Below are 14,315 nucleotides of genomic sequence, written 5' to 3'. Positions count from 1 at the left end.
AAGCAGAGTGTTTGTGCTCTACATAACTCACGGCGGGCTAAATTGTCTTTAAATAACTTTTTTTTTTATGAAAACAAGCGTTTGTACGGGTCACCTAATGATTCTGATGTTAAGTGATCACCGCCGCAGACATTCTTCACAAACACCAGAGGAATCACAGGAAAGTTGCTGGATCGTCCCCGCAATGATTCCATTGTTCGGTTGTAAATGGAAAAAAGTTAAAATAAAAACAAAGCACAAAATATTTAACAAAATTATTAACTAACATTCGTTTCTCGAAACATAAATGATAAAATGTTTTATGCTATACAAATAGTAAGCATTAAATACTTTTTGAAATGCGAAACATCTGTCAACTTTCATTTCAAACAATACCATAGAGAAGTCATAGACAATAGCAACACATGGACGCACGGATTTACCGTGGCCTTTTACATCTTTAAAAACAAATGACAACTCGATCCGTTCCCACGTATCCTAAGTTTAATTAGTAATGGGCGATGGATCGTTAAACCATCGTCTAACACCGAAACGGGATGAAATCTATAATAGAATTTAACGCTTTTACGGCTTACCATAAATGCCTTAAAATTATAAACATACTTAAATTCAAATTTTTTAATTCAAAATACAATATGATCACGTATGAAATTCTAGAAGACCGGGCGCGAGAAACTCGGCGGAATTCTTTTTTTTTCGTTAAAAATATTACTGTATTATCTAATAAATGTAATAAAATAAGCGCTTTTGAATCCATATTTGAAAAAAGAAGAGGAATTCAACGGCCACTTTTTTCAATCAAATAAAAAAATGTACATAATTATATGTTATTATATAAGTATTATTTGAATATATTATAGATTTATATCTTTTGGTGTATCAAAGAAAATATTGTTAACTTAATTCCTCTGAAGCATTCGGGCTGAATACGTGAATGCAATTGCCTTCTCTCGAAAAAAAATATACAAAGCGTCTCGAATATAGATACGGCTAATAGTAGAAGCTACGTGAATTTGTTATACAAAAGTCGTGGGATTGTCGCGTTCCATTCAGTTTACCATTTTCGAATCAATATCACGTACAACAGACCATATTTGTTAATGCAAACAAATAATTGTTCTGTAATCACGCTGAGAAAGGAAGCGCGGGAAATTTTAATATCGATTTCTGTTGTAAGTTTACAAACACGATGTTGGCTTCAGCGCTATACGGGTGGTTTGGCAAAGTGTGATAGTCAAATACTATGTCTGGTTTGCATCGATTAACTTTAGCAATCATAAACATGTAAAGTATTGGTTAACCAAAAAACCATTTGACAATTTTTAGATGACGTCATAAGTATGCCAAGGAATACGATGGTGCAACACATTCCGCAGTCTATGTTAAAGTCAGCGTTACTGTTAACGTTAAATTTGACTTAAACCTTAACTATAACAGCTAATATGATGCATCTGAACCTAAATATTTTAAGATAATTTGAGTATTGAGTTTTGGTGTTATAGAATGAGACCAGACTGTCACGCTCAAGACAGTGTCTATGTTGTACCATAGAATTACATACGTATAGACAAACTTATATGTAAAAAGTTATCAAGCGAGTAAAACTCACTCAAAACTTATTCGAAAGTTGGAATCGCATCGTTCCTGGGAAACAGATTTCTTCTATTGATTCACATTGATCGTTCGCAGAGCATGCAAATGAATCATTGTCTCATTCTTTCTATCACCATTGGGCGAGCTATGGGTATTCTGTTTGTCAATCAATACCAATCAACATTACCTACTTTACGTCATCTAATTGAAATCCAACAACTTTTGGAAGTTAACAAAGCACATACATCGATAACGTTCTAGAAAAGTTGCTGTTAATAGCAGGCACCTAAACCTGGTTATTTTTTTTTATTAAAACATGAATCTCCCTACCTAGTACATTATGCTGCAGAAAAAAAATAAACGACTAAACGAACCCGTGTATTCAAATTATGCTTTTCATCCAGCTAATTGACAAAGACATCTGTCATCTGAATCACTCCTTAAGTCCGTGTGGTGATCTTATAAATTGTTGACCCTATACATCCGTAGCAGCTGCGAGATCTAATTGCATGTACGGGTTAGACTAGACTTAAACAGGCATTCTGTGTAACATATTGATAAGGGTTGACACTTGCAACAGTGTTGAAACAGGAAACGGTGGAATAAATTAAAAAGCGTTTTCATTTAATCGCCTTTAATTTTTAGATACCGGCTTAATTTTATTCGTCAGTCTATGTTTTGGAAACGGCTGAAATTTTGATAAGTAGGTATTTGTTAGCAACTTCCCGATACATTTTCCATGCTGTTTAAGTAAAGAATGGTAAGTCATCTTAAAAACTAGTTTATAATAAACAAATATCGAAGAAAAGCGTGTCCTTAATTCCCTAAGTATCAAGTAATTCTGGACCTAATTAGTCAGAACATATGGTCCTTCGAGCCGGATATAACAAAAAATAAAATTAATATAGTGGATTTCAAAATGGCAGCCAATCAAATTAAATAGAAATGCTTAAATTAAGAATAAACTTTTCTGTATTGATAAATTTTTGAAGGGGAAAATCTTATGGGTTCGCGTCACCGACATAACATAATATTATTGAAAGTAATTTTAAAATTAATAGAAATTCATAATTTAATTGTTGTTAAACATTATGTTAATTCAAATTTGAATACTAATAGTTTTAAGATTTCTTTTATTTTCTGCGATATGATTACACATAAAATTTGATTGACAATTAGTGCATCTCAATAATCAACGCCACCTCAAAGACTGATAACTGCTGATAAGGTTCTGATTAAATGACCCGTTTCCAATTTCTGTTTACCTACACGCCAGTTAATTTGAACACTCGTTCATTGACAAGGTATCCTTGAGCGGTGTATAAAGATGTTTATTGTTACTTGTCTGGTATTTTATGCTTCGATGGAAAAATGTACAGTTATACAGTACACCACAGAGCTGACTTCACAGCTGTTTTCGCGTTAATAATGTTCAAATAACAATTTGTTATATAAAATCTTGTCTCCTTTGTCAGTTACTTGGTTATTTGAAGATAGGTGATGATGCCACCGAGACAAAGAAAAACTGTACATGGATTTTTTTTAAAAGAGTTCTTGCAGTGTCTCCAAATGTATTTATAGGTTTTTTGGCTGGCCAGACATACATACGTGTCCGGGAAAACGCAATAAAAAAAAATATACCTACATACGTTACATTTTGAAGATTATTAACAAGAAATCGAGAGAGCATATAAGCTTCATAAGATAATCATGTTAGATGCAATTAAACTAATATTATAAAGAGGGCACATTTGTGTTTTTGTATGTATGTTTGTAATGTTTTCACACAAAAACTACTGAACCGATTTCAAAAATTATTTCACTATTAGAAGGCTGCATCTTCATTGAGGCTTTATTACATTTTAAAAAAATCTATTATTATAATACTATATATAAATAAACAACATCGTCTTAAACATTGAAATATTAACTTACATAATTTTCAAAAGTTACACGAGAATATAGTTTACAATCGAACTAAAAAAAACTATTTTAACTATTTGTATTTGAATGCAACAAGCTCGGCTTAAACATGGGATCGTTTAAACAGCATAGCTAAAGGTTAAAGAGTACCTAAGAAGCGTCTAGAACCGGTTTGAACCCGGGAGAAACTTCAAAAGCATGCATTTTTGCATAGCACAAGTAATACCACAGACTGATAAATTCAGGCGCCCACGATATTTACAAATGCTATCTCCGGTTATCGATTCGACTGCCGTTTCGCCTTGAGTCAACATAGAAAAGTCAATATCTTGATATGATAAGTTTTTTAATGCACGGAAACATTACTGAATACCGTATTCGGTGTGGTGATGGTATTACGCGATGGTTGTTTCTTATAACCAGTATAAAATGACATCTGCTGTTCAATACACCTGCTTATTAAGAGTATATTTGAAATGGCGTCGCGCCCATTTTAAAGGTCTAGAGATGACTAGCTTGCCCTCACGACTAAATTGTGTTCTACCCGCATTATGTTATCTTCGTATTGCTTAAACTTTTAAGTAATAAATAAGTTAAACTTTATTATGCACGATCTATGAACCGTTCAGTTTTTGAAGTATTAAATAATAAAAAAACTGTAGGATGAGCATTAATAATTCAAATTCTAAAGGTCGATGCATACAAAATAGCATAATTTATATTACTTTTTATGAATTATTTGATATTTAAAACGTTTTTAAGTTAGAACATGATTCGTCGAGCACCTTACAAAGTAATTTGTTAGCGGATACATTAAACTATAAATTTGGGTGGCGGTGATCACTTAACAGTGACCGGTACTTTTATTATAAAAAAATAAACATAAAATACAACTATTTTAATATTTGTTTTTTTTTTCAGGGTACCTTCTCATTGATCGTTGAAGCGTGGCATGAGACGAACGAAACGTCGAGATCTGACGGTAAGTTGATTTTTATTAATACTAACCATTAACCATTGTTTCTTTATACTTGCTGTTACCAGAGTTACCATATTAGTTGTTGTTCCAATGCTGGCACGTGCAAAAAAAATTACATACTTCTACGCACACATTGACATATATCATGCATTAATCGAGCTGTCAGATATACCCCAATATACTCGAATTCTGTGTACGACCCCTATAGCCCAGTGGTTAGTGACCCTGCCTACTGAGCTAGAGGTAGCGGATTTATATGATGAATATGAATGTTTGTTACCGATTCATGGATGTTTATATGTATTTATGTATGTTTAAGGCAGTATATCGTTGTCTTGTACCCATAGTATGCCTAGTTTCGGGCAAGATAATTTCACGAGCTACGGCGCCCTTCAGACCGAAACACGATAATGTTTACACATTACTGCTTCACGGTAGAAATAGGCGCCGTTGTGGTACCTATAATCTAGTCGGCATCCTGTGCAAAGGAGCCTCCCACTGGTCTAAAAATGATCGTGAAAATTTTTGGGTTTTATTCAAAACACGTGCCCCACACTGTTAGCAGTCAGATTTCACTGTAATTCTGTGTGTTTATCGTGCATTTAACGGAGTATATGTATATTTGAATGGTTGTATTATCATATCGTGGAAGACAAAAATGTTCCCATGGCGAAGACGATCGGTGTTCAGAGCACGCTGCCGTACGTGAGCTGCCTTAGAATGTTCTATGTATTCTAATGAACTCAACCTTCTGTAGGACGAAAAGTTTGTAGAAATGTACTAATGTATTCCGATGGGTATTGACCGATACACGAAAATCTAGTAATAAAACCAATACTTCGAACACTTAAACTCAACATATTATAATAATAATAATATTAATACTCATAAATGTAAAATATGATCATAATAATGACACACTTTTTTACATAAATTATCTTGCCCCAAATTAGGCATATAAAGCCTGTGTTATGGGTTGCAAGACAACGATATATTTTATACAATATACTTACTTAAACATACATAAATACATATCAACATACATATAAACATCCATATTCATAATATAAATGCTTGCACCTACCGGGATTCGAACCCGGGACCTCTAGCTTAGTAGGTAGGATTATTTATTTTATTTAATTTATTTAGTATATCTCAACTTGATTGATAGATTTTGTTCATTTCTTTTGTTAAATCATAGAATTGTTATTTTTATAATTTATACAAATTTTATATAAGAAACTATTTAATTTTAATATTATAAATATTTACGCATGCGATATTCACCCTAAAAGGTAATGCACTTTATCACTTTATGCACTTACTAATTATAAGTCAAATATTTTAATAACCTCTGGTAAACATGAATAAATAAATACATGAGAGTGACCAATACAGCCAGTTAATCATCGTAAAACAAAAATAAACACAATATTCAAATACAAAAACATTTACCCTAAAACATCCACGATTTTACGGTCTGGCAACACCCATCTCTTAATTAGATTCTTGCCCTGCACTCTGACCGCCAAACAACAGTGATTTACTTAAAACAGATTTCAGATAAGCTAAGCCGGTTTTACCGAAAATCATTAGTTAGGATGGGTATATTTTTAATGCGGCTCAGAAGCAATGGGCGTTGTCTACACTACCGAGAAATGTTACAAACAGAAATCTAATCAACGATAATAACAGGTTACATGCACGCCTGTTCGTCCGCCGGTTCACCGGTTAATGCTTAATTAAATCACGGTTTTTTGTCTAGCCAACAGCTGCATTCCTCTCACCCTCTACGTACGCCTGAGACGTTAATATATCATCGAAAGATTGCAGTTTTAACAAAGAGATCGCTAAACAAATACGTGACAATAGATACCTTCAAGGAAGCCTTTTGAATAGATCCAGGCAACTTACACCTGGACGCTTATGCGAAAGTTTGTCCACCGGATAAATTGTAAAATGCATAGACTTACTAAACACTAGGGTATAGACGAACAAAGCAGCAAGATAGAAAAGGAAAGCGTATCTATTGTGACCGATTTTTATTGATAGATCATAAAGAGTCAGCCACGGATGGCATTAGAATACTAAAACATTTAACACACATTGATAAATAATAATTTTTCACGAAGTATTGAGCTGCCACTGTCTATACGTTAGTATATGCTAAGTAAAAGGTATTAGTTCAGTGACATCTTAAATTTAACTCCGCCATCTGTTAGTAATGTTTAATTTTGGCACTCGTATGAAAGCGTTCAGCCACAAAACCAAATTATCTTTATCCGCAGTTAGCAAAGTGACATCTTACTGTAACATATTCGATGTAAGTCATTCCAAACAAACCTGTAAAATTTACAAATATCACGTCAAATCATGTCAAGTTCCCGCATCTGTTGTCTATCTACGTCATAGCTACTAGAAGCGTTAACGCTGTCAATACCTCGACTCATGCAGCATTGTTTACACGCCATAGAGGAAGTTAACTTAAACACTTCATCCTCTTCGGGCTTGGTAAAAAATTACGGAAGACCGTCTCAATTTATGATTGGTGAGGACAGATGGTAAGCACATGCGATGTGCCGTTGTTGCACGTCGCTATTGTGTGTCTCGGTTTACACCTCCGAATATAGATTCGGAGCGTGTGAAAATACACTGATAACAGAGGTCTTGGTAATTACATGGCCGGCCCGATACGCCGCAGGGCTGCTACCTCTCAACGCCTTTATCGCACATTTAACTTAACAAACGACATATGTAAGCAAAACTGACTTTCTAACTTTGTATCGATATATCGATATCGATTCATTATACGATATTAGAAATCTTTACCCTGTTTTTTTGTGGAAACCCTTAATGCTGTTGATTTATATCTTATTCTTCATCTCAGTGTGTGCGCTAGCTAGTTAAATATCGAAAAAAGAGCTCATTTCAAACGTGGTTGACTGTTTAAGACTTGTCAATCAAAATCGGTCTCATTCGTTTTTCCTTAAATTCTATCTTGCAGTTTGTTTATGTAGGTTTTATTGTCTTATGATTCGGGTCATCCGACTTAAAACATTATATTATAATGACGTATATTAAAGATATGTCGTTATTCTCTGTAATACAATAAAAATCATGACAAGCTGTGAGAAAAGCACAAACATCTTATTCAGTATTTTATTCGTCAGCTAAACAACTTGACAACAAGTGCTGTCAATCCCAGCGACCTCGAGTCTTAAACCCACAACAGGCACGAAAACATAATGTTTATCTATGGCAAGCCGCGACGTACTCAAATTGAAACGCGTCTTAGAAGTGGACAGTTTTATAAACAAAAGAAGTGCATCTTGTGTGCTTAGATCATTCAAACCATTCATGAGATGTTGTTTCCCACAGGCAACGGCCGGTTCGACCAGAATCCAAAGCGAAATATTCGATACATCGATATCGATAAATTTTCGGTTCGTTTCACAAAATAAACATTAATACATCACTAGGTAGCTGTCACCGTTCGCTTTGTATGGCGTAAAATGAAAGATTTATTGTACGCTACACAAAATAATTAATCTTTATAATATAGCATAATTCTTGACAGCAATCTGGTAATGTTTATGAACAAAGAAATCTTCTTAACATATAAATACAGGTTCCTGGTGATATGTCAAGATTTCAAGCAGTTTTTTTTATTATTAACATTTTAGACTTTAGAGTTTGTAATGATGTGGAAGTTATATGCAGAAGATAACTCAGAAATACCTTATTATATTAAGTATGATTACTGCAGAAATCCTTGGAGTACAATAATTACTTTTCATACAGCGGAAAAAAATCTACGTTACAGCTACGGTCAGCTCAAACGAGTGTCGCAATCTTAATATCGATAATCGATACATCGAGATTATCGATTACATTCGCGACCTTTTTTTATATCGACGTGTCGCGAGAATCGAGTAGCTTTTAAATCGAGCTCATCCGGTGGTGAAACCTCGCGTGTTCAACGCTTCCCTAAAAATCGCATCGAGAACGCACAACAGATTCGATACTCAATGATTATTGGTTGTTACGCTTTCTTATTCTTTTTACTCGGTGTTTTGTTTGAATGACCTCTGGGTCCGTAATTACATAGTACATCGGCTTCGGCGCACGTATTGCTCGTTTTTCGATGTATTATTTATTTTTAAATTGGACCCACATTAATAGACAGGGTAGACCTTCATTTAATATCGTTACGGTTCTGATTTAAAATGATGGTTGTAATTTGTGCGGGATCTGTAGGGTTTTGACGACTGTCTGGCAAATAAAACAAGTGATTTTACTACGGAATGGCTTAATTATATCCTAGGGTTGTTACTTACGTTATATAAAGATAATTAAGCAGTTACGTCGTGATAAAGTTATATATATTAAAGGGGGGGTGCATGAAAAACTTTAGATTTATAGAATTGTATTTTTATCTTCTAATAAATTTTACTACGAAATTACTATGAAATAACTTCACATATATCACGAGGTTGACACCCCTAATTCACGTGAACTGCACGGTTGCTATAATTCCTTGCACATCCAGCGAAATTACCTTTACAGCGTTCCCACACATCCTATACGAATTAATAAGCGAACCTCTTACAAAACCGCCTTTACAAACTCAAGGCGAAAGCAATTATAACGTAAATCTGTTTATATATATTAATCATAACATCATAATCAGCTAAAAGATCGCCAAGGTCCGGCTAAAAAGCTTCTTACATTATATTGGGGCAACGAAATTTGGCACTTAACAACGCTCAGATATTTGCTAACACGGATTAAGTTTCCGTGCAATAAAATCCGAGTGCAATGTAATCTAGTCTATAGCTGGATTATCGAAGTCTGCTCCGATCGATCGCGCGTTGTTTATTGTATTTTAGTTGGAGCTTTAATCTACCAGATTTATTGTCCAGATAGCTGGATTGCGCTATGCGGAATTCAACTCGCATCCGAAGTAAACAGCCGATCTGTAAACAAAACAAAGAACTGTAGATTTAAGATAACCCTCATCTCTTTTATCTCCGACGCCACAGCGGAGCACTATCGAATGCCATACGCCACGAAATTAGTTGGATCGATCGTTTTATATACCTTTTAATTTTGTTTCGCGTCTGGTTTAATTTTATCTGCGGCCGGGATTACCGGCTTAGGAATGTTACCCGGCGAGGCAAAAAGATTAAAACGCGTCGAGAAATAAATATGGTAGGAGCGGTGCAGAGATTTCCCAGCGCCTCTGTCGATTGATGAATGAACTGGCAGCAAAATCAGCTTTTTATATTTCCAGTTTTTTAATCCTGTTATGTAAGATCTTTATTATCCATTACCTAGTATGACGTACGAGGTAAAAATCACTTACAGAGCACTCTTGTGATATTTATTTTAATACGGCAAATAAAAAACAGATAAGTATTGAAGTAAGCTACATATAAATAATTGCATTATTACAATTAATACATTTATTTAAATTAATTATTTGTTAAACCGACGCAACTAGAGAATTTGCTAAATGTAAAATGACACATAACAAAATTTTACGCGAATGATCAGAAGTCAATAATTTTTTATCACGAAAGTTCAATGAAATATTTGTATATTGTTCCAGTATTGAGAGTGAATATTGTTGTATTTAGGGATGTGGTTAAAAGTTTTAATCAATCATAGCACGGCGTCGAAGCAAAACAGTGAATCATGCTTGGGAACGAGATCTCACGTTTAAATGCGGGCGTCAAGCAACCCACGTTAACAGGTCAATTTGCTACCATAACCCTTTCCCACGATGATAAACATTATTTTTCCTCTATCAAATTAAACCGCTGCCGAGATTTTGATCTCATTACGCGAATATGTTTATAATTATCGTCTTTAACAACTGTCGTGTTCAGTTATTTCTCGAAGAAAACTTTTCCTTTTCTTCCAAGATTTTGTGGGGATGATAATTTGTGGCGTGTCGAAGGTGGAATTCGGCGGCAGGAATCAGGTCGTCGTCTTTGGAGCACCCCTCACTACCATCATGTTCACGAAGAATTATTAAGAAGTTACATAAACAATGCATTCAAACTCTAAAGGTTGATGCATCCAATATACGATAATTTATATTTATAGAGTTTATTCTTTATTACTTTTTATGAAATATCTGATATTATTTTAACACAATTCCTATATTGTATGCAGCCCCTTACAAACTAATTTGTTATGTACATTACATGACTACAGCCATTGTAAAATATTCAATTGATTAAAGAGAGTTGAGTTTCTTGTATGTTCTCACGAGCTCTATCTTTTCTGAACATATTCAGTAATTTAAAAGAAATATCTATAGTGACGATTCAAAAGTGCTCAGTTTAAGCCTATTAAAATAAAGTTTATTTGACTTTGATAAATGCGGTAGAAGAGCCACAATGAGGCGTCGTTGTTAATGATGTAATTTATGTATAATTTATTGTTGCAGACACACTTATCGCGCGGATGACGAAGCAAAGTATCGCTGATGTAGGGGGACCGTGGATTGATGAAGACCAGCGTTGGGGAGGTCCCGGTGGAGCCCACCTGAGGTTATCGTACCGGGTGACGTGCGCGGCTCATTACTACGGACCGGGGTGCGAGGTTCTGTGCCGGCCTCGGGACGATGGCTTCGGGCACTACACGTGCTCGCCTTCAGGAGAGATCGTATGCAAGCCGGGCTGGACGGGCGACTACTGTTCCAAACGTAAGTGCCACTTATTTTTAAACTTTGCGAGAAATTTTAGGAATTTTACGATGCGCGCGCACACCGTCACAAAAATTCGACAACCTGAAGTTAGCATGTCAACTAGACCATTTGTCTCATACTATAGCTACCAAGCCTCCTATAACTTATATGTCAACTGAAAGACAACCAATAATGAGAACTCAATAATTGAACGTTATACAACTAAATTATGTGGTATTATAATATGTATTTTAGTTGGTTGTATTTAATACCTTTTTTATTACTATATTGTTCTTTCTATCAACTTAAAATAGCAAAAAGAATAAAAACTTTTAAGGATTTTCGATTTGTTACGATATTTATGTTAAGTTACACACACTTTTTTTTTTCAACATAAGACGTTATTGCAAAAACAAATCATATTTTATACATTATTTTTTTAATCTAAGCTCGTGTAATACATGAATTGTTTTATTATATACGGATATTCGTATGATAGAAAAACTTTCGAAACTTTCAAATAACCTTAAAAATTCGTTGTATTTTAGTCATAGCTGTATTACGAGTTATGACACTATTATATCATCGAAGCGTGGCCTAAATATAAAACTCTGTAATTACATCTTCCTTATTAACATTGTGACGAATTTTTTCGAGACTGAAATTAGGACGAGCATACATTTTATAGCTTTCTATAAATGAGTCATTATGAAATGTCGCTATAAAGGAAACTAAATATTTAATATTACTTCTTGTAGTCACTTTCGCGTATTTATCTAACTTTCACTCCGTCATATTGTGTGATTCCATTATTCGTTAAACATACATTTAAGCATTACAATTGCGTATCTAATTTAATGCTTAAATAAATAAGTCTACTTAAAATAATCGCTGGTTCGATTCTCGCATACGTCTTGAAGTTTAAATTTATAATTCGTATGAAGTTGTATGACCATATTGTTATTTTATTGCCTTAGGTATTAGACTGAAGTACTGAGCGATTGAGCGCAGTTATATAAAATCGTAGATTTTTGTAGTTTTTGTTTGTTTCAAAACTATTAGATTTTTTTTAATAATGCTGCTTTAGTGTACGATAAATTAAATTCCCTAAATACGTAAATTTTATTCAGAGCATTCGACATAAGATATTAAAATAGAGTGACATTCAGATTTTTTCACCATGAAATAATAACTTAACAATCCTGGTTCAGTCGTCCTACAGGGCCCACAAAAAAAAAATCTCTTGCATCCTAAAGTGTCAATTTGTGTATTTATAGTGACAATTGAAAAGCGGTTAGTTTAAGCCTAATTAAATAAAGTTAATAAAAAAATAATGATATCGTAAATGATTTAGAAAATAGTCAAATTAATATCATTTGTGTTTAAAACCTCGTTCATTATTATAAGTTCATGATACTCTTAATTACGGGCACATTTCCGGCACATTTATAATTAATATATTTTATGATCAATTGTTTCATATTTTCTCATGTTACTAAGTTCACTAACTCGTTCTAAAATTTTTGATCGTATCAGTAACTGTCCCATCGTTAAACTTTAATGTTATAATGACGAAAATGTACGCCTTCAGTTAACAGGGCTTCTTGTCAAAGATAGATTACATTTGAGATTTTTCTATTGTTACAATTATAATGTAGATAAGATAAATCTTTTTCATATTATTCTTTATAGATGAAGAATAGAGTCACGTGTGAAATGGATTTTAATGTTTTTTTTTGTCGTTATTTTCGGCCCAGTTGTCACTATAATATGTACTGTAAAATTTTCTTCGATTTTCTGTTTTACTGTTTTAGTAATATATTTTCTATTATTTATCCTAAAACGCTCAAACGCCTATTATACGCAGATTAAAACCTTAATTTATTTGACAACTTTTCCATTGTTTTCCCGCTGCCGACACACGCTTGGCCGTTTTACGGTGGTCCGATAGACGTATCGATTTTCACGAAAAAATCTAAACGTTTGAAACGTATGTTAAACGTGTACAGTGAAACAAAGCGGTGCGTCGTAAGATGTATTGTGTTGAGCGGATGTCACATCGCAATCTCGGCAGACCCACCTGCCGGCTCGTTCCCACACTCCGGCGCCGCAAAAAAACGCGCCCGAGCGAGCGAGACAGCACGATGGCGTCCTGCTCACTCGCCAGAGCCATACTCCACGCCAGGGGTGCTCAAACGGTCGATCGCGAGTGCTTTTTGAGTCGATCTCGAGAAAAAAATCCGATATAGATTCACAGATTTTGTTTTAGGTAACTAAAATCGGTACCATCTTATGAAAGGTATGCTCAGGACATGCTGTGTCATGCAGATTCAACATCCAAAGTTACTATTTAGTTAAGTTTAGAACTTAAGATACTGGAACGCGTTTGTTTTGTTAATTGAATTATTATTAGTTTTGACATTAATATTTTAGAGCAGTCCTACACTTACCTTGACTAAAAAAATGCATATAATTATGCGCAAAACTAATATCTATGTCAACGTGACACTCTACCTAGACAACAATCCTTCATCACACATACTTGAAGCCTCTCAGAGTCGATCGATCGTCTAACAATTTCGAGGTAGATCGCCAGCAGTTCAAGCTTGAGCACCCCTGCTCCACGCGATTCGACCGCAAAATCATCATTTTCTAGTCAAACCGCGAGCTATTTCAACTATTTGTCTCAAACAACACTACTTATTTGTATTCCTTTGTATACCACAATACAGGATTTATTAGATTATAAAATAAAACTGTCATTATGTGTTTCTTGCGCCGCTTCTTCTCTCTAAGAGCGCCATTTGTTTCCGAAGCGTGTAGTAGTGTCTAGTATATTAGAAACAACGTCAAAAAAAATTCTAAAGGAATCAATTTTGAGAAAATATATTCCTTTTATTGGGAAGTGTACCAAGAATGCTGGCAGTATTTCGGCGTTGGATAGCTAGGCTGAACCGTTAACCGATATAGCTGCCAACGCTTGGGTTTCCAGTAGCCTTATTGAGGCGAGAAGATAGTACTTTGTACATTCTTCGCGCCTATAAACCCAAGTGTCTCGACACCAAAGGGCACAATGATGTAAAACTCAAAATAATAATAATAGGTACCTATAAACTATGACAT

At 34.5% G+C, this 14,315-nt stretch overlaps 1 protein-coding gene across 2 annotated transcripts in view; it reads left to right on the top strand.

Moving 5' to 3' along the window:
- Window positions 1–14,315, top strand: part of LOC126971738 (neurogenic locus protein delta) — a 40,889-nt gene that overhangs the window by 20,093 nt on the left and 6,481 nt on the right. For both annotated transcript variants that reach the window (XM_050818126.1, XM_050818135.1), the window contains exons 3-4: window positions 4,438–4,498; window positions 10,953–11,210. In XM_050818126.1, coding sequence (XP_050674083.1) covers window positions 4,438–4,498; window positions 10,953–11,210 — 319 coding nt within the window. The remainder of the gene's footprint in view (window positions 1–4,437; window positions 4,499–10,952; window positions 11,211–14,315) is intronic.

Source organism: Leptidea sinapis, chromosome 2 (genome assembly GCF_905404315.1).
Source record: "Leptidea sinapis chromosome 2, ilLepSina1.1, whole genome shotgun sequence".
Classification (NCBI taxonomy): domain Eukaryota; kingdom Metazoa; phylum Arthropoda; class Insecta; order Lepidoptera; family Pieridae; genus Leptidea; species Leptidea sinapis.
The sequence above is the reverse complement of the archived record's forward strand: the minus strand, read 5'-3'. Positions and strand labels throughout refer to the sequence as shown.